The sequence below is a fragment of the Pseudonaja textilis genome, chromosome 2, assembly GCF_049901715.1.
Source record: "Pseudonaja textilis isolate UNSWEBS1 chromosome 2, rPseTex1.2, whole genome shotgun sequence".
Taxonomy (NCBI): domain Eukaryota; kingdom Metazoa; phylum Chordata; class Lepidosauria; order Squamata; family Elapidae; genus Pseudonaja; species Pseudonaja textilis.
The window spans coordinates 97,868,368-97,894,723 of record NC_141991.1 but is presented as its reverse complement, the minus strand read 5'-3'; the positions used below and the strand labels follow the sequence as shown (position 1 = coordinate 97,894,723).

The 26,356-nt window shown below is 38.6% G+C and overlaps 1 protein-coding gene across 1 annotated transcript; it reads left to right on the top strand.

Moving 5' to 3' along the window:
* Nucleotides 1-11,802: 11,802 nt before the first annotated feature.
* C2H19orf67 (chromosome 2 C19orf67 homolog) lies at nucleotides 11,803-26,181 on the top strand. The gene is made up of 7 exons (XM_026696086.2): nucleotides 11,803-11,810; nucleotides 11,922-12,209; nucleotides 14,737-14,881; nucleotides 17,333-17,433; nucleotides 18,094-18,279; nucleotides 19,518-19,640; nucleotides 24,515-26,181. Exons 1-7 carry the CDS (start codon nucleotides 11,803-11,805, stop codon nucleotides 24,687-24,689), a joined length of 1,026 nt encoding a protein of 341 aa, XP_026551871.2. The 3' UTR covers nucleotides 24,690-26,181.
* The last annotated feature ends 175 nt before the right edge of the window (nucleotides 26,182-26,356 follow it).

Here is a 26,356-nt window from a genome sequence, read left to right as displayed (position 1 = left end):
ACTAAACAAGGCAGTCACTACCTGTAGAGGGTAGCTGAAATAAATACTGAATCCATAGACAGGTAGCTCAATTTACAACTGTTTGTTTGGTGATCCAAGTTACAATGACATTGAAAAAAATGACTTCTGACCGGTCCTTGCACTTATGACTCTCCCACCCTCCCCATGGTGATCATAATTCAGGCACTCTGCAACAGGCATGTGTTTAGATGGCTGCAGCATGATGGGGTCATGTGATCACCATTTGTGACCTTCCCAGATGGCTTCCAACAAGCAAAGTCAATGGGGGAAGCCAGATTTATTTAGCATCCACCTTGCTTAGCAATAGAAATTATGGTCTTGAATGTGGTTGTATATTGAGGACTGCCTGTAGAGATTGATACCCAAGTTTGAAATAATAAATTAGTATTTCTCCACAGCAAAGACCTTTAATTTATTAATCCACACCCTCCTATATTGATACCTATATTGTATGACATTATGATGTGGCTGTTATCAGCAATAACTGCACAGCACCAATTATGAGTCTTTATTGCACCAGATTGTGATTTATGAGAGGAATATACTATATATTTAGCTCTTGGGAAGAGCTATTGAAATGTCTATGTATCACTTTGCCTTTTACCGAAATGACCTCCAATCAAGAGATTGTGGTGGGGTTTACGCTGCAATTCAGAATGCATTTTGTTGAGTGTAAATCAGACTGAGTAGAGACATTGAAGATTAGATTTTTAGCAATCTACCTTATTTGGTTTAGCTTTTAATCTGAGTGAAGCGAGACAGCTAGCAAGATTCCTCCTCTACTTTTGCTGGCCCTTTTTATGTATGTATTGAGACTACAAAGCCGGCCATTAGTAAGAAGGGGGGAGGGAAATCATTCGGCCCAATTGCGTCTTACTGCTTCTTACATTCATATCCCACCTTCAGTGGCTCACAAGGTCATAAAGAGACCACCTTTATTTTTTTTCCAGAAACAAACCTGGGTTGGCTGGGGCTGAAACGAAAGGACTTAGTCCTAAGTCACTCAGTGCGTTTTTCTGAGTTCCACACCTTAAACCAAATTGATCTTTTGAGTTTGACATGATAAAGTACTGTACACATCTGGCAATAAGGTAAGTTCCAGATAAAAGAGTAAGCAGTAATGCTGAAAGCAATTACGGGGTGTGCATGTATGTGTGTGTAAACAAATGCTTTTGGTGTGAAACATTTGAGGGAGGCTTAGGAGGGCTGATTGCAAGGAGCTGGAAAGCTTCTCTAAAAGCAGGTTGTATTGAAAGCGGTCAGGAAGGAAAGAGGATTACTTGCCGCACCGCTTCACTTAAGAGCTATTTTTGATATATAATAATATATATGGCTTCGATTCTCAATTTCGCCTGGCCCTTCCGGGAACATTGAGACTCCCGGAAATTTACTGGCGGGAGTTTAAGAGCGATGTTGCTGCAGCCCTAGGTTGCGGCGAAGCTCGCCTCAACATCTTCCGGCCTGTGAAATTCATCGAGTCGTAGTAATAGCTGACGAGACTTTCGTGGGAACGCACGTGCTTCTAAACCCTGTGGAGGCGCTCACAGAAGCGGCACGTAGTACAAGGCGCACCATTTTTCCGCCTTTTTACCGCTCAGCTGCTGCAACAAACAGCTGTAGCTTACCGCCACCTCTTGACCCTACAGCATTGCGGACCTGCCCCTCCTGCAAAGGTAACGCGCCCTCCCCTGGCGCTCCGCTGGTTCTCGAGGCGGTGTTCCCGACGGGTTTCTTTTCCGCTCAGGCGGGTTCTTGTTTCGCGTTTTCGCCTTCCCGTCTGACCTACGACTTAGCTGCGTCTTTGCCTCTCAAGGACCCGAAACTGAGAAGGCTGCAGCTGTATATAAATTATAATGGAACCGCTTCGGGGATTGTTGACAACGCCAGGAATTGGGCAGCTGCAGCATCACGTCGTCGAAACCGAAGTCCAGCGTTCAGTCCTAAATTTTCTGGTGTTAAGAAAATGGGAGGAGGAAGTTAAGAAATAAATTTAAATACCATCTAATCTGCAAAGCGCAATGCTTAGAGAATTATAATGAACATTTATTGATCACATTTAGGAACCTCCCGCCTCCTTCACAGCCTCGTTGGGAGGGTGCAAATAAAATGTTACAAACGTGAGATCCTAAATAAAAAATTAAAATAGAGGCAAAGATAAAGTTGACATTAAACGTTAATTAAAAAGCAGAGGAGAGCTCTCTGGTCACAAATCAGCCCCACAGCTGCTGCTCTGAGCCCAAGTTGAAGGACAGAGCCAGGTTTTTAAGATATTTTCGAAAGGCCCAGGAGACCGAACTCTCGCTTAAGAGGAGAATGCTTCAAATAGCAGGGACAATGGCAGAGAAGGCTGTCTTCCTGGACCCTGCTAGTCAGAATTATTTAACTTAAGGGGTCTGCAACATATCTTCCATTCCTGACCAGATAGGATGCGTTGATGTGAAGGCCGTTTTGTAGCTAGCCTGATCCCATCCTGTGTAGGACTTTAAAGGTCATAACCAACATCTTGAATTGGACCCCAAAGCAGATCAATGCAGCTTGCATAGCAGAGGTGTTACAAGTGCAGTTCTTTGGCTGTTCAAGATTGCTTGCATGGACACATTTTCAAGGGCAGCCCCTTTGTAGAGCACATTGCAGTACTCCAGACAGAAGACCAGGGCATGAGTAAACCAAATGGAGAGCATCCCTATCCAGACCTGTTAAAGATCTATTAAGTCTCTAACCAACAACTTTGATATTACAATAGAGATGGGAAGAAAATAAAATAGATATTCAGTGATAAATTTCTAGGTGTTTTGCACTATTAGACCATATAGATCAGATATTTATTCATGTTAGCAACCATTCCCCACTCACCATTGACTGCTGAAAAGAACGAAGCATGATTAAGGAAGAAAAGTGGATACATACTGGGCTTGTGCTTTGTTTATTTTCAACTGATACCAAAAAAAGTTCCAAAACTTAATCCAATTGAGATTTATATTTTAGAATGAATATGATTTTTCTCATATAACATAAATTGCCAGTATCCAATAGAGTAATTCTTAACTTTTAAACACTGGCATTTGCAGTTGTACAATCTAAGAAAATTAATAGATTCAAGATTGGAAATTTCTAATTAGAAATTAACATTCTGACTTTATCTTAAGTATGTATGTTCGTTTAGAATTAATTTAGAGAATATAAAGTTAGAAAATAAGCAGGTCATAGGGTACCTAACTCATGAAGAGATTTTTCTATTATCTGTATCTTTATCTCCCTGGCAGTTTCAGTTTCTGCCAGTTTCAGTTTTCCCTAATAACAAAATACCCACATATGGTAATTTTTCTCCTGGAGTATTTAAGAGTTCCTTAAAAATGAAAACGGAGTTCAACACTCAGTGGAAATGTTCACATTCATGTTTTTGCTAGAAAATACTAGCCCATCACACACCCTAAAGAGGCATCTGGAAAGACAAGAAAGAAAAGATATATTGCATGGAAATTTCCCCACAATATAATGATTGCTGGGATTGCTGGGTGCTTTTATTTTATTTTTTTAGTTCTTCAAAGAATTCTTCAGGTCATAAAGCTTTCAATAATATCTAAAATGTTACTGTTTTTCATTGTGGCCTTTGGAAAAAAGTATCAGTGCTATGCCCACTTAGGTGGCAGTAATTTTTTTCTGATTATTCAGATTATCTTGCTTACTAATTTGCATTGAATATTTTCATTGACTGCATGACAGAATCTTAAATATTATTGTAAAAGCTCATTACGTAGAAGTACTTTTGAAGATAAGGTTGAACTTGGAGACAGATTCATATGTTATCTCCATTACTAGAAAAATCTGCACTAAGGGTGACTCACTCAACAGCAGCACAGTGCAAAACAGATTTTCTGAAACTCAGTTCCCAGATTCACATTTTTCTATGAAGAAAGTTGAGAAGTGGCTGCTCAGCTTCCTTTTTTCCCCCTGAAAACAAAACAGGATGTCTGTTAGACTAACCTCCAGCTTTTACAGGTATTCCTTGACTTGTGACCACATTTAAGGCCAAAATGTTTGTTCCTAAGGAAGGCAGTTAAGTGAGTTTTACCCCATTTTATGACCTTTCTTGCCACAGTTGTTAAGGGAATCACTGCAGTTAACTCAGTAACACGGTTATTAAGTGAATCCGGTTTCCTTATTGACTTTGCTTGTCAGAAGGTCACAAAACGGGATCTCCTATGAATCCAGGATAACCATCATAAATGTATGTCAGTTGCCAAGCAATCCGAATTTTGATCACATAACCACTGGGATGTTGCAGCTGTCATAAGAGTGAAAAAGGGCTATAAGTCCCCTTTTTTGGTTGTAACTTCGAACAATTACTAAATGAATGGTATTAAGTCAAGGGCTACCTATACTATGTTCCCTCACAAAATGAACAGAAGGTATAGAAGGAGATACATTTTGCCATAACATGTCTACTGATTCTTGCTTGGCTTGGTGCTCAAATGCAGTAGCTGAGTATACGTAGTATACTTAACCATTTGCTTAGTGACCAAAGTTACAATGGCACTGAAAAACATGGCAAACGGTTCTTGCACTAATGACTATTGCAGCCCCTCCACTGTCACATGATCATAATTTGGGCACTTGGCAATCAGCATGTATTCACGATGGTTGCAGCATCCGGGGGTCATGTGATTGGCCATTGACCTCCCAGCTGGCTTCCAACAAGCCAGATTTCCTTAACAACCAAGTCATTCATTTGATTGCAGTGATTTACTTAACAACTGTGGCAAAAAAACCCAACAACAAAGGTCGTAAAATTGGGCGCGATTCACTTAACTGCCTTACTTAGCAATGAAAATTCTGGTGGTGTTTGTGGTTGTAAGTCGAGGACTTCTTGTACCAGAGCCATCCTGTTTAACATAAGACAAACACTGCATGCATAAGACTGTGCCTGCTAGATATATGGTCAGAATAGCTCCTATTCTGCTGATATGGGCAAGGGTTCTTTCCAGAAATACTATCATTGTGGGATAGTCAGGCAATAAAAAGGAGGCTCTATACTGCTACTGTCAGTGCTGAGAGCCAATAGGCAAGGAGAAACTGGTCTGTTACTCAATGGTCCAAAGTCCTCTTTTCTGATGAGAGCAACTTTTGCATCTCATTTGGAAACCAAGGACCCAGAGTCTGGAGGAAGAGTGGAGAGGCACACACTGCAAGATGCTTGAAGTCCAATGTGAAGTTTCCACAGTCTGTGTTGATTTGGGGAACCATGTCATCTGCTGGTGTTGGTCCACTGTACTTCATTAAGTCCAGAGTCAATGCAGCCATCTACCAGGACATTTTGGAGCACTTAATGCTTCCTTCTGCAGATGAGCTTTATGGGGATGTTGACTTCATTTTCCAGCAAGACTTAGTACCTGCCAAAAGCACCAAAACCTGGTTCAATGACCGTGGGATTGCTGTGCTTGATTGGCCAGCAAACTCGCCTGACCTGAACCCCATAGAGAATCTATGGGGCATTGCCAAGAGAAAGGTGAGAGACATGAGACCGAAGAATGCAGAAGAACTGAAGGCCACTATTGAAGCATCCTGGTCTTCCATAACACCTCCGCAGTGCCACAGGTTGATAGGTTCCATGCCACTCCGCATTGAAGCAGTAATTGCTGCAAAAGGGGCCCAAACCAAGTACTGAGTACATAGCCACGCTTATACTTTTCAGAGGTCCGATATTGTTCCATGCACAATCCTTGTTTTATTGATTGCATGTAATATTCTAATTTTCTGAGATTGCGGATTTGGGGTTTTCATGAGCTGTAAGCCATCATCATCACAATCATGACAAATCATGGCTTGAACTATCTTGCTTTGCATGTAATGAGTCTATCTCATATATTAGTTTCACCTTTTAAGTTGCATTACTGAAATAAATGAACTTTTGCATGATATTCTAATTTTTCGAGTTGCACCTGTACGTAGAGCATGAATAAGCAATGGCACATAAAAGCTCCACCCCCCCTAATTCCTCCCCAGGCATATTTTAATGTCCTTCTTCTAAAATGTTCTGCTGCTGCTTCCGGTACATTTCAAAAACAAATTCAACATTAGTATAAAGCACTTCACTGCTTTATACCTACTTAAGAATTTACTACTTACCTACTTGAGAATTTATAGAGTAAGACAAAGTCCATCTTTATTTCTCAGATTTTGTGAAAGTCCTTGACAAATGATTTTTCTCAATCTGTTAAATTCATCTCTGTTACATAAGAAGGAAGATAATTGGAATACAATTGGATGTATCAATTTAAAGGGCCAGTGGACCAGAGAAATAGGTTTGCAACGCAGGTACAAAAACTCTGATACACACCAAATGTCTATGGAAATTCTCAGTCATACAGGTCATGGTTGTCCCAAAGCTGCTTGTTTTCAAGTGGTAACTGGACTTTCTTTTTTTTTCTTTGATTTAGCTTCTCACCCAAGAAGCTTCTTCAACTCTGACTGGGGGGTGGGGGAATGGAAGGACTTATACTTCTTTTAGTGGGTCGTTAAGTCACTTGGAGGTTTATCTGTCATCAGGGTTACCTGAGTGGTGCAAATTGGTGTGCAGCTTTTTGGAACTGTTGAAAGGACTGTGTTGTAGATTGAAGATGGGTGATGTTGTATCCCTCCCCCTCTATTGAAAGAGGGCTACTCAATCTTGGCATAGATAGTCTCTTTAACCCCTCTTTCAAACCAGTAGTCCTCTTTGTCCAAAATATGGACTTTGTTGTCTTCAAAGGAATGGCCCGTGTCTTTTAAATGCATGTGGACTGCTGAATCTAGTCCTGATGTGATACACACCACACAAATCAGGCATAGCAAATTTTCTAGGGCTATCTGAATATCTATTCAGGTATTAGCCCCTAATTATTTGGAACAGAGGAGGTAAAAACCTTTCCTACTGGACAGAACACGTGGTCAAGGCAAAATCTATTGGCTGGGAAGGAACCGTTAGGATTCTCTCTTTAAACCTTAACAGTCACTGACTTCTAGAAAAGTCCAACCCTGCCAAGAGTGAGCATCAGTGTTCCAACTGTAACAGTCCATGGATTGCTCTTCTGCCAAACCTACGTGGGTCTCTGTTTTTCCCCAAAGATCTCTTCACAGTGACAGCTGCCTTGTTCCACAGTTTGGATCCTCTGAATTATGTTGAAAATTTTATCTTGGTTATCTATGGTTCCTATTGGGGCGATATCTTACTGTTTTCAAATATGAGCAAGCAAAGCAATACAAGGAAGAAAATTGGTTACTGATGTAACATAGTAAATTTTGTTATTTTTCAAAGTTTGCTTTCCAAATGGTACAAATCTTGCTGAACCTGTTGCCCAGGACTACTTTTTTTCCTCCTTCATGTATTCCTGTCTGTATGTACTATCTTGAAGATATTGAATTATAATTTCCTGAGAGAGCAAAGTTTAAATAAATTAGTGTTTGTCACTTTGAAAATAAAACACTATTATACATATCTTTGCCAAATCAAACTTTACTTTTATCTCAAGGCTTATGAGGAACTTTAATTCTGTCACATAATAAGCAACAGTATTACAGGTAGTCCTTTACTTATGACAACAGCTGAACCCAAAGTTTATGTTGCTAAGTGAGACATTTGTTAAGTGAGCTTTGGCCCTGTTTATGATCTTTCTTGCCACAGATGTTTAGTGAATCCCTGCAGTTGTTAAGTTAATAACACGATTGTTAAGTGAATCTGGCTTCCCTATTGACTTTGCTTGTCAGAAGGTGATCACATGATCCCAGGGCACTGCAACTGTCATATGAAACAGTTGCCAATAATTTGAACTTTGATCACATGACCATGGGGAAGCTGCAATGATTGTGTGAAAATGGTTATAAGTCACTTTTTTTCAGTTCTGTTGCAACTTCAAAAGGTCACTAAATAATCAGTTGTGAGTCAAATGTTACTTCTACTTGAATTTGCCATCCACACTTCCACCAAAGCTTGTTGTCTTATCTTCATATTGTCCTAATTGTGGGTGTGTGATTTGCAAAATACTGGAGTGCCTCACCTGTTGTATGCTCTACAGTAGCCCAAAACCACATATGTATTACAGCTTAATTTCATGTGTATTACAATCCACTTTGCCAATCCTGTCTAGAGTTAAATCTGATTGTAATTAGTTTGAGTTGTTATTGTTGTTTGGTTACAGTGTTGTTTAAACAAATGTTTAAACATGCTTTATGTTGAATTTTGGCATTAGGTGTTTTGGCATTTTTACCCACTTATTGAGTACTTCCCAAGAACTAATCCTAGAACAGATTGAGATTTTCGTTTGATGGTATTAAAGGTTATCATCGGGATGTAAATTGTTCCAAGTAAAGCTGCCTTTTGCAATTGATTGATGGTGATTTTGTCAGTGTTGATGGTATTCAAGTGGCAGATGTTTTGAGATTGTACCTAAGGCACCTGTTACTATTGGTATTCTCTTATCTTGTTTCTTTTGCCAGTTATTCTACATATGTTTTCAGGTCTTGGCATTTTATGATTGTCTCTACTTCTTTCTCTTTTATTCTGTCTTCTCCAAATACTGCAATATCCACAGTCCAGACTTTTTTCTTTCTTACCAAAAGTTAAGTCTGGGGTGTTATATGGCAGATGCTTGTCTATTTGAATTCTGAAGTCAGAGAACATTTTAGCTTCTTCCTTACTTTGACCTCACCAGTTCTTGCTTACAGGCAAATGGTATTTCTTGTAGTTATTCTAATGAGCCATTATTGCTACTTTGTCATGCTGTTTTTATAGTCAGTCTGTGCAATCTTCTTGCAGCAGCGAACTAGGTGGTCCACTGTTTCTTTGCAGAAGTGGCATTTGCTGTCTGTTGCTATATCTCAATTCTAGTTTTGTATTCATTTGTTATTAAGGCTTGGCCCACTGCTGCCAAAATTAGCTCTTCTGTCACTTTTTTCATTTTTATACTCTTGGCCATTGCCAGATCTATCTACTTTGCCTATTTTTTAATGTACTCATCATTTAATATTTTGCCTTGGCATGTTTTTTTTCTAATTTCATTTGGTTGGTCTTGTAGGCCAGTTTAATTTCTCCAGTACCCAGCAAGTCTTCATGATATAATAGCTGTAATGCATCTTCTTTTTTTTTGTAAATTTTATTTGAGTTTTCACAAAAAGAAAAGAAATAGAATTAAAACATTGTTTTTGAAAGCAGCATAATCCCGGGTTACATTTCTCCGTACAGACGCAAATTCAGGTTCATGCTCATTTTTATATTCTATTCTATAGGATATCTATTACTATTTTACATTTTCTACATGGCTTCTCCCCTCTTTTAATTTCCTCAATTTTATTTTATTTATTTCATCTCAATTCAAATCATTATATTTATATTTTTTGTCTGTCCTGTTTCAATTGTCTATTATCTTTTCTCATTAAACAAAATTTCTCCTGTAGTTACTGATTCGAGTATGATGCCTTTATATCTTTCCCCTAAAGTTATAACACTCAATATAATACATAACTTCCATTCGGATTCTGCTTGGTACATTCTTAAAATACACACAGTATTCTTAAAAAAAAGAAAGAAAGAAAGAAAAAATTATAAATGTATATAATTAAAACAACTTTCCATTCCAATTCAATTCTATCATTAATATTAATATTCATTAAAGTCTTAACATTTTTCACATTACTTTTCAATTAAATATCATACTTCTATGGGAACAATTATAAACTTTCCATAGTTAATTCCCCACCCCTTCACTTATATTTTATAAAACATTAACTAATTAAAATGTTCCCGTTCCTTCCTAATTCAATTTTCTCATTTATTTTATTTCATTTACTTTATTCACAAACATTTCACTAAATTACACTATTTTATCTCTCATTCTAATCATATGTTGTTTCCAATTTTCTAAAGTTATTTCTATTACAAATATAACAATACAATCTTATGTACCTTTACAGAATCCCTTTTCCAGTTAGATTTTCACCCATTATCTCTAAATAGGTCCTGTTTCTTTATATCTTGCTCCAGACATTTGTAACTTCCTTTCCTTTCCTTCTTCCCTCTCTTCTTCTCTCTCCCCTTTTTACCCCTTTGTCTCCCTACCTCTACTTCCCTCTTCTGTATTCCCCTTTTCTGTTGCTTTCCAGTATTATACTTATTTTTCGAATTATTTTTCTTTTCTTTGATTGTTTTTTTAAGTCTTAAATTCTCCATCCTCTTTCCCCCCTTTCCTTTTTCTTCCCCACATAAAATTGCTTGTTCATTAAAGATGGCTTCTTCTTTGTCCCAGTCTTCTTGTTTTGCAGTCTTTTCTTGTTGTTTCTCATAGTTCCAAATCTCCATTTCTAAGAATTGAAAAACAAAGCCAAAAGAACCCTTCCCTTCTTGTGCATCTTCTTTGTACTTTTTAAGTTCCATTTTCAATTCATCCAGAAGTGGTGCCATTGTAGAAATTTTTAAACAACCACCCGATTGATTTTAGTCATTCAAATATAATAACCAAAAATCCAAAAATCACCAAGTAATCCAAATACACACAAACTGTTTCTTTTTGCTCTTTCTTTTTTTCCCCACTTTCTCTTCCTGGGGTTACTATTTAGTTGCAAAGTTTCAGTTAAAATGTATCTTTTAGAAGTCTTATTGAAATTTTACTTTAGATTTTTTTAAAGTCCTTCCTCTTCCAGATCCTGCCCTTATTCTTTTTCTCTCCATTCCTGCTTATAGAAGAAAAAGTTTTTAATATCCAGGAATCTTTATTGTCCCTTTGGCATTTAGTTATATTTTCAGCTTAATTGCCTATTGATGTCAAAGCGGATTTTTCCAATTTCTTATTCTTAGTTGTCAATATAAGGAAGGAGAGAGAAGGGGAAAAAAGCCAAACCTTTCCTTTTCCTTTTCACTTCGGCTCTTCTTCACTTGAACTTAAACTCCAGGGACTTGTTGTTCTTTTTCAATTTGGGCAGCCAACTTTCACTTTTTACTCCTCCTGACGTTCTTCTTCCGGGTTGCATTTCTGACCACCGCTGCAACCGCCAACGGGAAAGGGAGTAAATGGCCAGCTGAGGAGGAGAGATGTGGCTCTCCTCAACCCTGCTGGTGGTCTCCCCCTCTTCACCACCTCTACGGGGTGGCTTAGTCCCGAAACTAGCCGGCTCAGGGCGCTCCAGCAGTGAGCCCAGGCAGAAACCATGCACGATCGCGGATTCCTGTCTGTCACCGAAGCCCTTCAAACCGGAAGTCCGTAATGCATCTTCTTCACATCCTTCAGATATTCTTCCAATGCTTTTTTTTCTTTTTCAGTTGGCTGGTGTACACATTTTTTTCTTTTTATAACCATGTAATCCTTTGATTTGGGGTGGAGTCAGGACAAATGAATGGAGCTGAGCGTTTATTGGCTGATTGACCTTCCTGAGACCTATGCGGAATTCACAGCAGATATATTCTCTTTGTGCCCTGATAGGGAAATATCTGTCACTACCTAGGACTGAACTATTTAGGATTGAACTCTCAATCTTCCAAGTAGAAGGTGAGAGTCTTCACCTCTAGGCCAATGCATCGCTCATCCGGTCTACACATATATTTTGAAAAATTTGCATAATAATAATTTGCATCAACTACATTAAAACATTTGTACCCACCTATTCTTTAAGGAATTTGCTATGTCAATACTCTCCCAATTTTATTCACACATTGTGTGACAGGCTACATTGAAATTACAGGTGTCAATGGTCATTCAGTGAACATCAAACTCATGTTCATAATACTAATCAATATACTTCAGTAACAAAAGGCGTATGGGAAGGTAAAGCTGTTATTTTGAGATTTCCATTTTTATTTGGTAGCGCTCTGGAGATACTTAAGCTATCTAGATGTTTAGTTCCCTATCTTTTTCTTGGCAGATTGCCTGAAGCAGGTCATTGAAGATGGCCAGTAAGCAAGGGTACAGTTGTCTCTCAGATGGCTCTCTGGATATTCCAATATCTAGCCCTGAAGGCACCCCGAGTCTCAGTCCTCATAGTCCAGGACTATGTCTTATATCTCCTCCAATTGCAGAATCTCACTGGCTGAGCAATGCTCAACCACAGCCTAATACTCCACCAGAAATGAACATCACTTTAGAAAAGTTGCTTGCTCCAATAACTGAAAAATTGAAATATTTGCTGAAGAAAGCAGAAGACTTCCAGACTTACCTTCTGTACAGGTGGGTTAAGATATGGAAATATTAGCAACCTTTTGACAGCATGATGCTGAAACTTGACTTTAATTATTTTAACGTGGCCAAAGATAATATAATACTGTATCTAAAGCAGCAGTGCTCAGCACATGTCAGCTCCATACAACCTTGGCTGATTTCAAAAATCTTAATGGGGTTATATAATACCTAGATAGAATCCACCAGGAAATCTCACAGCTGTAGAATTCTAGCAACTGAAAAGTTAAAATCAACATGAATGCAAATGTACTTTCACCTTATAACCTAAGCAAACTAGATGAACATGGCCATTAGGAACTGAGCTCCACTTCAGTGAGTTTTGAAGATACGTATAAGGATAAAATTAAATATATAATCAAAAATTTATGATACCCAAATGTTAAAACAACAAAAATAAAATGGCTTTTTATTCCTCCATCAAAAATAACAGATTAATAGAACTGTTTTGAGATGGGAAGGATTTCAATTCAGACTTCTGGGCTCGAATCTTTCTATTGTAAAAGTGTGCATTTTGTCTCAAGCTTCAGGTGGTTGATCTTGGAATTCAGATAAAGAATCAAATAAATATCACAAAATGAAATCTGGCTGTGGAATGCTAAGGTTTCTGTGGGCCTCTCACAATCAATAACAAGCAACCTAATAGAAAATCTGACAGATGCAAAAGCAAAAGACAAATAGAAATGAGCCAATCTACCCCAAATTTTGATATCCAGGGCAGTGGTACAGGTGCTTTTGAATGATTACTAGTTGGATTTTTGCTTGGTTTCCCTCTACATCTTTGTCTTATTTACTATAGGTCTTATTTCTTGGCCAATGTCTTACATTTCACTCTAACTACTTCTGTATTACTATTGCCATGTCTATTTTTTCTATTCCAGTGTTCTTAGTTCTACAGCTACATTTCTATTACTTTGCACTTTTGTACAATATCTGTCTTCTATTTCTATATCTCTATATTGCTACACAGATATATATATATATATATATATATATATATATATATATATATATATATATATATATATATATATATATTACTGATATAGTTCATATTTCTCTATTCCACTGCAATATTTTGGTTGTTCTTTTCAGCAGAACTGCTGCTGTATTGGCAAATTGTGCTGTCCTCATGGTGGGAAAGACATCCAGAAGGAAGGAAGGAGCACAAGTGCTTTCAATCTGCCCAGCAGCTCCTCTTCTCGCAGACAGGAAGGAGAAATACAATGAGTCCTGAATGCTTTTTCTCTATGTAGGGCTTTCCTTGAAATACCAGTTGCTGAGATGGTTTGAACATGGCTTGCTAACTTCAAGAAATATGACCGATCAGAAGATCTTGGCCTTCTTGTGAGCTTGTTCAGTACGCATTTCTTTCTCCGTGATGTTTCTTTCACTTAATCCCCAGTTTATGACTAAGATAAGGATAAGTCATCCTTCGCTGTACTAGAACATTTTTGCACTTACTCCAACACTATCCAAGGGTAGCCTCAAGATACTTAAACTTCTGTCACCCATTAACTTGGAGGAGATCAGGTCACAAACAGCAAAGGCAAGATACAGATTGGCAATGGAGATAGCAAATTTCTTGCTGATATACAGGAGCATCCATGTAGGTAAAAAAAAAAATCAGCCATGTAATCTAGGTCCTATCTCTTTCTTATGTATCTGTCTCATATATTTTATAAAGGGCTAGCTGACTTTAGTGATACTATTGTGACTGCTAACATAACTGTTTTGATACTTCCATCCCCCCAACATGTGTAGTTTATTACCAAATCAAGGACATTAAAAAGTACTTTAGCTCAACAGAGGGAAAGGGCCTGGGTCTTCAAAATTAATTAAGAAACAAACATCTGTATCTAACCTATGCTTGCTGTAGGTTAATCTAGTTGAAACTCAGATCTAATCCTACTTTTTGTTTGGGCATCTGTCATGATTTGAATTTTTGGTTTCTGATTGTAATACAGAAGGGAACCCTTAATAATGCAAAGTTATCCATTACTTTTTACTTTGTCCCAGAGTTTTCTCTTATTTTTAGACCCCTTCCTCAGAATAGGATAAATCATGAATTGAACATGCTAAATTCTGTTCTTCTAAACATCTTTAATATAGTTTGTTTCAAAGAGTAATATCAAACAGGCCGGGAAGGCATTGAACAAGATAAGGCAGGAATTCAGATATGAAAGATAATTTCTGTATTGTTTTTCCCATTAGGATAGTCTGCAAGGCCCTGCATAATTGATTCCTTGCTGATTCCAGTAGGCATCCTGGTGCCCAAAGGCAGCAATATCCATAGATTCTTCTACCAAGCTCTTTGCTATACCTCAGTTAAAAAGAGGAATCTTCCACATTTTGAACCCAGCCTGGAGTTGTTGCTACAGTATTCCCTAAGGGCAGCATATATATGTCCCATGTGTAGTGTGTGTATGTGTGTGTAGTAGCACTAGCAGCACTAGCAGTGCTGAGCAGGGAGTAAAGACAGGGTGCTCTCCTTGACGTAGTGCTCTCCTATTTTCAGCAGAGACAGAATGCAGAAGGAACAGTTTGCCAAAGCCATGCCCACCTTTTTGCAGATGTGCCAGCCATATTTCCACTATTTGGAATCGACAGCACGCAGCTGCACACCTTATTTAAGACCTCCACAGGAGCAAGTCCGGAAAAGAGTGAGTGTTCCCACTGAAGTCCTTGTTCCTATTCCATCCAGTTTGGGGGTGTGGGGAAATCGGAGAGAACTACTCTGCCTCTTTATGGAATTAACTTGAGAATGACGGAGGGGAGGAGAAATAGGTTCCAAAATAGAAAAACTCTTCAAAATTCTGATTTCTTTAGTTTGCGGAGGGTAATTGAGATTCATTCCGGACGTTTCAGTTATACTGTGTCTATAATCAGATGCTTCTTGTCTGCAGTACCAAAATTACAATGTAATTTCAACTCTATCCATCAAAGTATTTATCATTTTTATCATAGTTCTACATTTGTCTTTCACAAAAAAATACCTCTTAAAAGTAAAACAGACCCAAACTCTTATCTTAAGGAAACTATATAAATATATTAGAAGGGAACATTTCAAGATAAATTGGCTAAAACAAACAAAAGTGACACTAAACTGAGCTGATCGATGTAACAGGATAGTTGGTAAACCTAATGGGTCACTTCCCCAGTTTTCAATATTTTGAAAGTTATTTGACGGATACCTACAATCGTGTTCACATCTCCCAATCTCCCAAGTGCTGAAAATGTGCAGAGATTACCATGAGCATTTGGTGTTCTTTTCAGCCAATCAGTAGGGGAGTACAAAGAGCATTGTTCAATAAACGTTCCATCCCTTACTTCGCTATGGGCCTTGGACTAACAAGAATCCCGTCCTACCCACTGCAGCTGAAAAAGGAAATAATTTGCTACTATTCCTCCCCAAATCCATATTACTATGAGGGAAAGCAGTATTAAGGAAGGTGATTTGTAAATATCCACATACACCCCACCACAAATGATTCTTTTTTACATTTAACCAAAGTCTCCAAAGGTGAAATAGTAGCAAATTGATATGGGGAATACAGGAAAGGATAAATCTCAAATTCCCACTAACTATTCAGGAGCAGGGGTGGGACTTCTCTCTCAAAACCAGACAATACTGTTCAATGGTACAAATCGGGAGATGGTTCTGAATCAGCGCAAACGCTCTGTTTGAAAATGCTCTAAGTTAGGTGGAGAAGGTTACACATGCCTCTCAATGTGGGCATGTTAGATTCCCAGATCCATAAAAGGCAGATATGCTCAGATTACCACAGATGACCATGCCCACAAAATACACTGATCGTTTCCTTTAGTTATTATTCAGCATGCAGCTTAATATTTAGGTGTCCTCCTTCATCATTTTCTTGCTGCAGAAAGTCTACAGTTTCCTCGAAACCTGTGACGTTTCTCACATCGTTCTAATAACTCAGGGTTTTGCAATGCTTCAGTTGTCCTTAAAGGCGATCTTTTCTAGATCCCTCCTATTGTTGTTTTTCCTCCATACCCCAGCAAGCCTTCCTTGTATCACTTCTGCACTGCAAGGAGTCTATAATATGGGGACACTTGCAAAGGGTGCTTCCTCATTCGAAGAACTGCTTGACAATGCCTATCAAGATTGCCAAAGAATGGTTCACAGTTCATTCGCTCACACTTCCCTGCTTCTTCCCTTTCAGAGGACAACTTTGAGGTTCTTGAGTAGCAAAAGATGAGAAGTAGACAGATCCTGTGTGTGTGTGTTTAGGGAGGAAGCAAACCGTTATAAAGGATTATCCTCCTTTCTGAAAGAAGATAAGTTTGAATTTACAAACCCTGAACCATGGCACATGCAGTTCCTATCATTTTTTTTTGACAGGAAATGCTCCAGGTTTCTCTACCTACAGCTGGGCACAGAACTTAGCAACGTGCTTATAGGATGACAAGAATAGACCTCCCTGTACTAACCCAGTGACATTTGCTCCTCTATTAGCAATGTTTCAGCAATACGTGTTGCTTGTCTGTGGAAACCCTCACAGTGCTCCAATGTAGGACAATGCTAAAATAGGCTTTTATTCAAAGAATGCGTATTTGGATCATGACATCCTCCATTTGTAACCCACTTCCTTTCTCCTAGCACTATTTTTTTCACTATAAAATTAATGATTGGGAAGATAAGACAGAACAACTGCACAATGTCTTTTTGGTTGGAAATACTGAAAGCTGTCCAGTGTCACAATACTCAGATCTTGCTGTCTAATTCAGGGTAAGCAATGGAAGGTCTGTGGCAGAACAGAAAAGGGAGGAGACACATTTCTTCCTCACTTTTTCATCTTTTTTTGTAGTTGAAAGCTGTGCTTTTTCCTCTTGCTGAGACGGAAGGAGGCAGTAGGAAATACCCCAGCCTCTGTGTATCTCTTCGATTTCAGATATGAGGAATTTGGCTGTAACATTCCCACCCCCACCCCATGAAGCCTCAAACCAAGTTTTAGCTAATGGAAGAACAGAACTGAGTTAGCAGAATAAATATTGGGGATTAGCCTGGCCTCAAGGATTTGCCTGACATTGTTCAAGGCCTCGATTTTTAGCTTCCAGTCTCAAAATATTTGTTTTTCCACTTGCCACAGCTTCTGGAAATTTCTCAGCAATTGGCTTGCCAGCTTGAGCAACTGGTGCTGATGTACGCTTCCTTCAGCTTTGTTTCTCTTGAAGACACAGACCCATTCAGGTACAAAGAACTCACTGGGAAAAGGTTAGCTCTATGTACTTGGTGTGATTGAGTTATTTATTTGTTCATTTCAGTTTGTATAAATGTCCCTTACACTTATGTGACCTTGAGCAGCATGCAAGTCAAAACAGGAATAACAAACATTCATATAAATAAAAATTAAAATAAATAAAAACTGTTAAAACAAATTAGCCAGTGCAAGATGATACAAGGTTAGACAAAAATGTTTCAGAAGTGATCTTTTCTAATCATTCAAATGTATAGTATTGGAAAAAATATTATTTCAGATAAAACCAAGACTTGGCATATGCCACAAAGCACACATTTATGGTATATTTTTGCTCTCTGAAGTACTGTTAACAGACAGAAAATTGAGTAGCTTTTTAAAGTTTACTTAAAGATTCTTGTTAAAAATGTCTAAATCTAGGATGACCCTATCCATTTTTAGGAATACTGAAAGGAAGCTTAAGGTTCCATTATGTTTTGATAATTTAGATTCACATTCATAATTTTTCTCCAAAAGTTACTGATTTATTTATTTTTGTGCAAGCAAGAGGAAATTGCTGTTGGTTTTGAATCTGCCCTGTTGTCTCAACTTTCTTCTTACTTACATGCATAAACACATCTGTCACTCCGTATTTGTCTCAAAATCTCCACCAGTGTATCATGTTTCTTCTGTGGGAAATTTTGGATGAATGAGACTCGGCAAGTTTCCATCTTTCGATATTGCATCTCAGCACCATACACAGCTGCTCATGTTCCCCACAATCTTTATAAGAAGATGCGCTGGAACCTTGACATCTTGGAGGGGTCTGCTGCTCGGAATCAAACACTCCGGACAGAATAGTGAGTTGCTGGATATACTGAGGATATTTATTTTTTTTTATTTTTTTTTATTAAATCTACGTGCTACCCATCTCACTAATAGAGCCACTTTGGGTGGCTTGCAAAAAGTAAAAAGATAAATATACAAGCAATTAAAGTTTTAAAAAGCTGTATAAGAAACTAGAACCAAGAAGATGGACAGCACAGAGATGAGATTTTCACCTTACCCCATCAACTATCTCCAGTGGTGAGCACCTCTTCAAGGCCCCAAGCCAACTGGCAAAACCAGGTTTTGATTCCCTTCTGGAAGGCTTAAAAGGTGGGAGCAGTTCCTGCCTCCAGTGATGGGGGAGGGTCACAGCAGAAAAGGCTGTTCTCCTTGAGCCCACCATCTGAGATTATTTAGCAGGTGGGATCTGCGATAGGCTCCTTCTGCTGGAGTGAATAGAGTAGGCAAGTCCCATTAGGGCAAGGTAGCTCCTCTGATACCATGCTTTAAAGGTAAAAACCAATACCTTGAATTGGACCCCAATGTAAACTGCAGCTGATGTCACAGTGATATTATATGTGCCACTCTAGGGCCCCCAGAGCTATCTGTGCTGCTGCATTCCAGTCTATCTATAGCTTCCAAATGGTCTTTAAGGGTAGCCTCATGTGAGATGCATTACAGCAGTCCAACCGAGAGATAGCCAGGGCATGAGTGACTTGCACGGAGTCTCATAATCCAGATAAAGGCATGACTTATTCACAATATGAAGTTGTGCAAGTGTCCTTCTAGACATGACTGTCATGTGCTCTTTGAGCAGAAGTCATGAGTGTAGGAGAATCCCTAGGTTGTATACCAGGTCTACCTGGGAAAATTCCTATCCAGAACTACAGATGATAAACAACCAGATCCCAAGGCTCCTTGAACCTACAGCACTTCATTTTATCAGAGTATCACCCTGCATGCATTGCAAAAGGGCAGCCACAGCATCATTTGGATCATTGGGAATGGAGATGCAGAGCTGCCTAATGATCTCATCCAGCAGTGAGGTATATGGTGAGAGTGGATATGACTTGGCTAGACAGATCATTTAACAATACATCTCCCTTTCCATACTTCTGGTGATGAAAGAATGGTGTCACTTCAAAGCTACTCCATGTTATATCAATGTAAGTTTTTCTTTGGTCTTAACTAATGTTTATTTCTTGAGTTTCCCAGAGACTGTTTGATCAGCCAACCATTTCACTGCTTCCATGCAATATTTGTGTTGTAGCTACTTCCTATGCTTCCGTGATACAGGAGATGAAACAACTGTGAAAATGCAGAAGCTTTGGTCCATAGGACGCTGGGTACCTATAGATCCTGACAGTGAACACAGTTCTGATGTGCTATCCTGGTAGGTGTGCAGACCTAGGGATAGGCCATTGACATAACACTTATATGGACTGACTTAATGTAATGGTGTAATGGTTAAAGCATCAGGCTAGAAACTGGGATACTGTGAATTCTAGTCCCACTTTGAGCAACTGGATGATCTGGGTCAGTCATTTTCTTTAGACCCAGGAAGGAAGCAATGGCAAACTATTTCTGGAAAACCTTATCAAGAAAACTGCAGGAATTTCTCCAAAAATCTGATTAAATTGAAGAAAAAAATGCAAATAGTTTCTCAGTTGAAACGGTGGTTGAATTTGTTCATGTGTTGTGAGATTAAGGAGCTTTTGTCATGCCTTCTGATGGCTAGTTGGTGTTCATGGATGTGCTCTGCTAACCTTCTGCCAGTATGCCTTACACAGTGGCTGTTACAGTCCTTACATTGTATACTGTAGATGAGTCCTGTTTTTTCTTCTTAGGCTACCAGATCTCTTGGTTTACTTAAGATTTTTGAAGGACTTTAATTGATTTGTGTGCTATTGTGATATGAAGTGGTTATAGTATTCTGTTAGTTGTCTCCAAGATGGGCGTTTGTTTTTGTTTTTTTTGATATTCAGGAGTGTTATCCTTTTCATAGATTGTGCTGCAACATGTTGTCTGGTCAGGGACTTTTATGATAAAATTGCCTGAGTTTTCAGTTAGAAGATATTGTCCAGGTGATCTGCTGCTTCTTACTGGCATACCGGGTCACTGCAGTGAATTTGTACTTATCTAAATAATATTCGTATACAACTTCTCTTGAGGGAATTGCTTTGGGTTGATGCTTTGGTAGAAGAATAGTTAATTAGTATTGGTAGTGTTTCAAAAGATTTTGTCAGACCTATCCCAACATAGATATTTAGGAAAGAAGGACCCCCAACTCCATTTGGTGAAGTGATATGTTCTTTCACAAGAGTTAAGTGGTTGCAACAAATGTAAAGCTAGATCTGAATATACCCATGCAAAGGTTACACTTTCCCCAGCCCTGCCCCGCCAACCAGTCCATCACTGTCCAATAAGATGCCGTTATGATGTTTTGGGAACGGCTTGGCGCCTCTCAATGCTCTTTCACATTCAGTTCCCAGGCCAGGTGACCTTGGAGGCTGGTTTATTTTGGTTTGGCACCTCTGGTTCTGGTCAGTATGTTTCCCCTCCCAGGCCCATTTTTTTACTACCCCAAATTCCTTCCCCCTCTGTTTCAATTTATGGCAGGGTGCCAGCAAAGTGAAGAAGCTGGAGATGGCAGACCTGACAGATTTAGTAGGTTTCTTATTTGGCATCATTTTCTATGCTGATGAGGACAGCCAGGAAGGGTAATGTGTTGTTATTTTCTTCTTCTCTTGTGAATTTTATTCCTTTGAATGTGTTGTTGCTAATTGTCTCGTGTATCTTCTCTAATCGTTCATTTCTTATTAAGGTCTAGATAACAGATCCATAATTTTGTATTCAAATACATTATCTCCAATCTCCAATACTTTTCGTAAAGGATAAACTTGATAAAACAACATAGTACAATTGTACTAGTCACTCATGCATTCATGAACCACGTTTGAAAATAGCATAGATGGGCCATCATTCCATCATTGGAATGCTCCATCATTGCTACTTGCCCTTGGTAGCTATGTTCCTACCAAAATTATGTTCAGAAACAGTACTTTATCTATGTATATTACTGCTTCCAAATTTTGTTAAAGGAACACACACATATATTTATCTATCTGTGATTTATATATATAGTAAAATGATACTTGAAATAGTTTGCATTGTGTTTGGCATCAACAAAACATTCTAATGGGAAATGAATAATGCATTCATAATTCTTCAGAATAAGAATTCTACAGTGGAAATTTAGAGTATTGCACATCATAGCATTATTGCAATTTTTATCTAAAACAGTTTCCTCTTTATATAATGTGGGATGTAGTTGAAGTGCGTGGGACAAAATTGATTCTGTGTGTGAGTGTGTGCTGTAACTTCCCACTCATTTTTATTGTGGTAAAAACAAATGTAGATGATGCCATCTGCTTGATTCAATATTATGACTGAATTCAATACTGTGATTGGTGACTGACAGTCAACAAAAGCCCTTTCTGAAATACATATACAAAGAAGCACTTCTGAAGATTCAAACTCAAAATGTAAAAAGATAAATACTGACTATATACCTATCTCTAGAAAAAGATAGTTTTATAATAGAAATCTGATGCTTCTAAAGAACACTTTTATTCTGTTGCCTCCAAAAGGATGGTAGTCTTCGAAGTGTAAACCGCCTATGCTTTCTATCTTATTTTTCCATTATTTTTCTATTTATTAAAAAAGCAGGAAATTCACACATGCATAGTGTTTTAAACATACATACAAAAATAAGACATGCTGTTCATCCAAAGTATCTTGTGTTAGAAAAAACTGAGAAATAGAACAGAACAAATGTATGCTTGAAAATACAATGTAAATTGATTTTCACCTGTGTTCACCCAACTTTTGAGAAAACAAATATGCAACATAACTTAGTGCCAGATTTATTTTATGCAAGTATACTTGCCATGTACTTCTAAAGCAGTGGTTGTTGAGGTAATTCCCCGTTAGGAGAATGAGCGTGTACAGGGAGACATAGTGAGAGTAGTGAAGAATAATACACAAACAGCACAAAGATACACTGTACAGTAAATGTAGGTTTTTACTTCCAATAAAACAATTATGCAAAGTTCAAACATAGTCCAAGTCATTCATGGTTAAATCAGTCAGTTTTCAGTCCAGGGATAATCCAATAATAAAGTCCAGTATCAAAAACAGTTCAGTAACAGACTTACATCAAATCCAAGAATAACAGTCAATTAGGAGGAATGGCAATACTCTCCAACAGAAGGAATAGAGACTCAAACATACACTCCTAACACCCCAGGTGTCTGGCCCCATCTTATGGCCATTTGAGAAACCACATCCAATTACAGTTTTTGCATTTTCTTAAAGATACAGTATTAAAATGTCTATCCTGGTTTATATATTTACAACCCAAATAACTGTTAGGTGACATATTCCTAACAGTGGTCGCCAACTGGTGGGCCGTGAGAAAATTTTGGTGGGCCGCAGAGAAATCTCACCCCCAGAGCACCCCCACAAAGCAATTAATCCAGGCTGTGCAGAAACACAAGGCTGCGCCGCCCACATGACTCGTGGGAACCCTCCCCGCCCACTCACTCCTTACCTAGCAAACTTGCCTGCTAAATTTAAAATTATGAGTTTGGTGGTCCCTGAGGTCCAAAAGGTTGGCGACCCCTGTTCTAAAGCATTCTACAGGGATGCCTTAAGAATGCCTAATTATTAAACAAGGGGACATGATTTCCAAAGCATTAACATGGATAGGATGGAGGCTATAATTTATTTATTTATTGAATTTATATTGCTGCCTATTCGCCCAGGGTGACTCGAGGCGGCTTACAGAATATAAAACCATATTTAAAACAAAACAACAATAAAAACTAATAAAAAGAATCAAATAAATTAATAAAGTACAATAGAACAAAATCTGGGGGAAAAATAATCACCTCCCCCCCAAATCTCACTCCTCAACCCGATGACAGCAGATCACACGAGCCATTTGATGGGTTCCATCCTGCTCTGGGTTCCCCAGGCCCACTGGCAAAACCAGGTTTACAGTGCCTTCCAGAAGGGTATTAGAGTGGGGGTCATTCTAATCTCTGGGGGAATCATATTCCAGAGAGAGGGAGCTACCACGAAGAAGGTCTTTCTTCTGGGTCCCACCAGGAGTATCTCCCTCAGGGATGGGACTTGCAACATTCCCTGACTCCCCGCTCTAATGGGTCAGGTAGATGTAACTGGCAAGAGACGTTCCCTCAGATAACTTGATCCCAAGCATGAAGGGCTTTAAAGGTGACAACCAGCACCCTATATTGTACCCAGGAAGCAAATCGGCAAACAATGCAGCCCCTGCAGGAGAGCTAAAACATGTGCACACCGGGGTCTGCACAAAACCATGCGGGCTGCTGCATTTTGCACCAACTGAAGCTTCTGGATGTTCTTCAAGGGCAGCCCCCTGTAGAGCGTGTTGCAACCCTCAACACGGGAAGTGACTAGGGCATGAGTGACTGTGAGTAGGGACCACTGGTCTAGGAAAGGGCGTAACTGGTACACAACTCGCAGTTGCGCAAAGGCCCTCCTGCCCACGTCTGCTACCTGCTCTTTGAGCAGGAGTCGTGAGTCCAGGAAAACCCCTAGATTACGCAGAGGGTCTGTTTGGGGTAGTGCCACCCCATTCAAGACTGAAGGTGGCAATTCTCCTTAAGCCAACAAACCCCAAACCCAGAGCCACTCAGTCTTGCAGGGGTTTAGCTTCAACCCATTGCTCCCCATCCATCCCAATAGCTTCCATGCTAATAGCCTCACTGTGAGTGGGAGGACACAGCAACACTTAACTCATCATGGGCCGAGACATACACTGAGTATCATCAGTATATTGGTGATACCTCAGTCCATGGTGATGGACGATCTCACTCAGCAGCTTCATAGAAATGTTGAACAGGAGCGGAGAGAGTACTGAGCCCTACGGAACCCCGTAAAGCAGTGGGCAAGGGCTGGATCTCTCCCCTCCTATCAACACTGAGAGTGGCCACAGAGGAAGTGAACCAGGACAGCACAAGGCCTCCCACTCCCATCCCCCGAAGCCGCCCCAGGAGAATTCCATGGTCAATGGTATCAAAAGCTGCCAAGAAGTCAAGTAAAGCAAGGATGGATGCACTATCCCTATCCCGTTCCCGCCAGAGATCATCCAAAAGTACAAGCAATGCTGTTTCTGTCCCAAATCCAGAACACCTCTGACTTCTCCTTTTTTTCTTCACACAGGGTATTGTGTCACCAGCCCACAGGGGATTACCAGCAGCTCCTAACAATTGGATTTGAGGAACCTTCCCACACCTTAGCTACAGACCTCTTAGTGCAGATGCTAAATGCTCAGAGTTCTGGTCTTCTTAATCGTGAGTCACCCTGCTGGGTGGGTCCAGGAGAACAGGTACAGTAAAATGTGCATCACCTTAATGTATACCACAATGCGTATTTCATGTATAAGCTTGCTGCACAGCATCACAAGCACTGCATTATCAACATCACCAATAGCACACTATCAAGGGCATTATTCCAGATGCCAGTGTTTTCACACCAGTCAAAAGAATGCGGTTTTGTATTACAAGTATGAAAATTCTATATTTTGATAACTTTGTTTTGACGTAAAAAAAAAGCATTACAGAATTTTTATTTCATATCCCACTTTAATTTCCTTAAATATATTTCTGAAACTATCTAGGAACGATTTGAGAGAATTTGTTTTAAGTTATAATATAGTTTCTTGAATATAACAACTCATACCAATTCCAATGTATTTTGAGGCTATTCCTTCATACTATTTAAGGCTGTAGATGTTAAGTACTGATACACAATATATCTGGGAGATGAGGCTGTGGAAAGGTATACTTCAGCTTCAGTTATAATTGTTTATTTATTTATTAACACACAAATAACAAAATTGAAACATCTAAACATAAAAATTTAAAAACCCATTTAAAACCCATTTAACATAACATGAGCTGTTTAAATTTAGTAAACAAATCAAGCAGTAAGATTGGCAGTACAAAAGTTAGGTCTTCTACAAAACATTCAAAACATTCAACTGGCCAAAACATTCAACTGGCCATGCAAAACTTTCCTATTCTGTGTGACATTACTTCTTGCATTTAATGGGATTGTAACTGGGATATCTTGACTGTTTTGAAATTGTGACAAGCTGTATGTTTCTATGGGTTCACTATGGTAATTATTTTAAATGTTACAGTGCCAAATATTATGCTATATTTCTTTTTCTTTTTTAAAAATCACCTTGTTTCAGAACAAATGATAACCTACAATAATTTAGCTTAGAAAAAAAATGTAAGGAAATAAAAGGAATGTTTAGCTTTTTTTGCTTTTCTTCTTTTTTTAAAAAAAGCGAATCCTAACACCATGTATTTTGGAAATGTAGTGGCTGATTTTGTAAAACTAGGCTGGATATAGTCTTGTTTTTCTCTATTTGCAGTAATAATGGCTGGAATTCATTTGGAAGAATTTTATGTTCATTGGAGCTCAGAAACGCAGCCTGAAATTACTGCAACAAAAGGAAGTACTGCACATATGGTATAATTTTTTGCAGGATACATAATAGGAACAGCTAGTGCTCGGTTATGGGGGAAGAAACTATTACCTTTCAAACACAGACCAGAGTTAAAATGTGAAGAAGAAAGTTAAGCAAGAATGCAGAATTGGAAGGACACCTGTTATAAAGCAAAAGAGAAATCAAAGGAGCCCTGCCATCTAGTGGCCTAAATATTTATTTCCTATAAGTCAGCCATATTGTTGTATTGTTTTTGCAAGTCTGTGTGGAACAGGATGTACACAAACTTTGCTATGTTTTGGTTTTGTGAAACTATGCAACAAAATATACACAAATGTAAATAACAGAAATGAAAATAAAAAATTATGGTAAACACATATAAGAAAAGATGTATTTTTATTTTGCAACACAGAATAAAAACAATACAAACTTTTAAAAAGTCCAACAAATGCAAATATATTGCAAAATGACAATCATTAAAAAAATACCTTTTAAACATCCATGTTCAATACAGCTGTCTACAATGACATTTGTATTATCAAAAC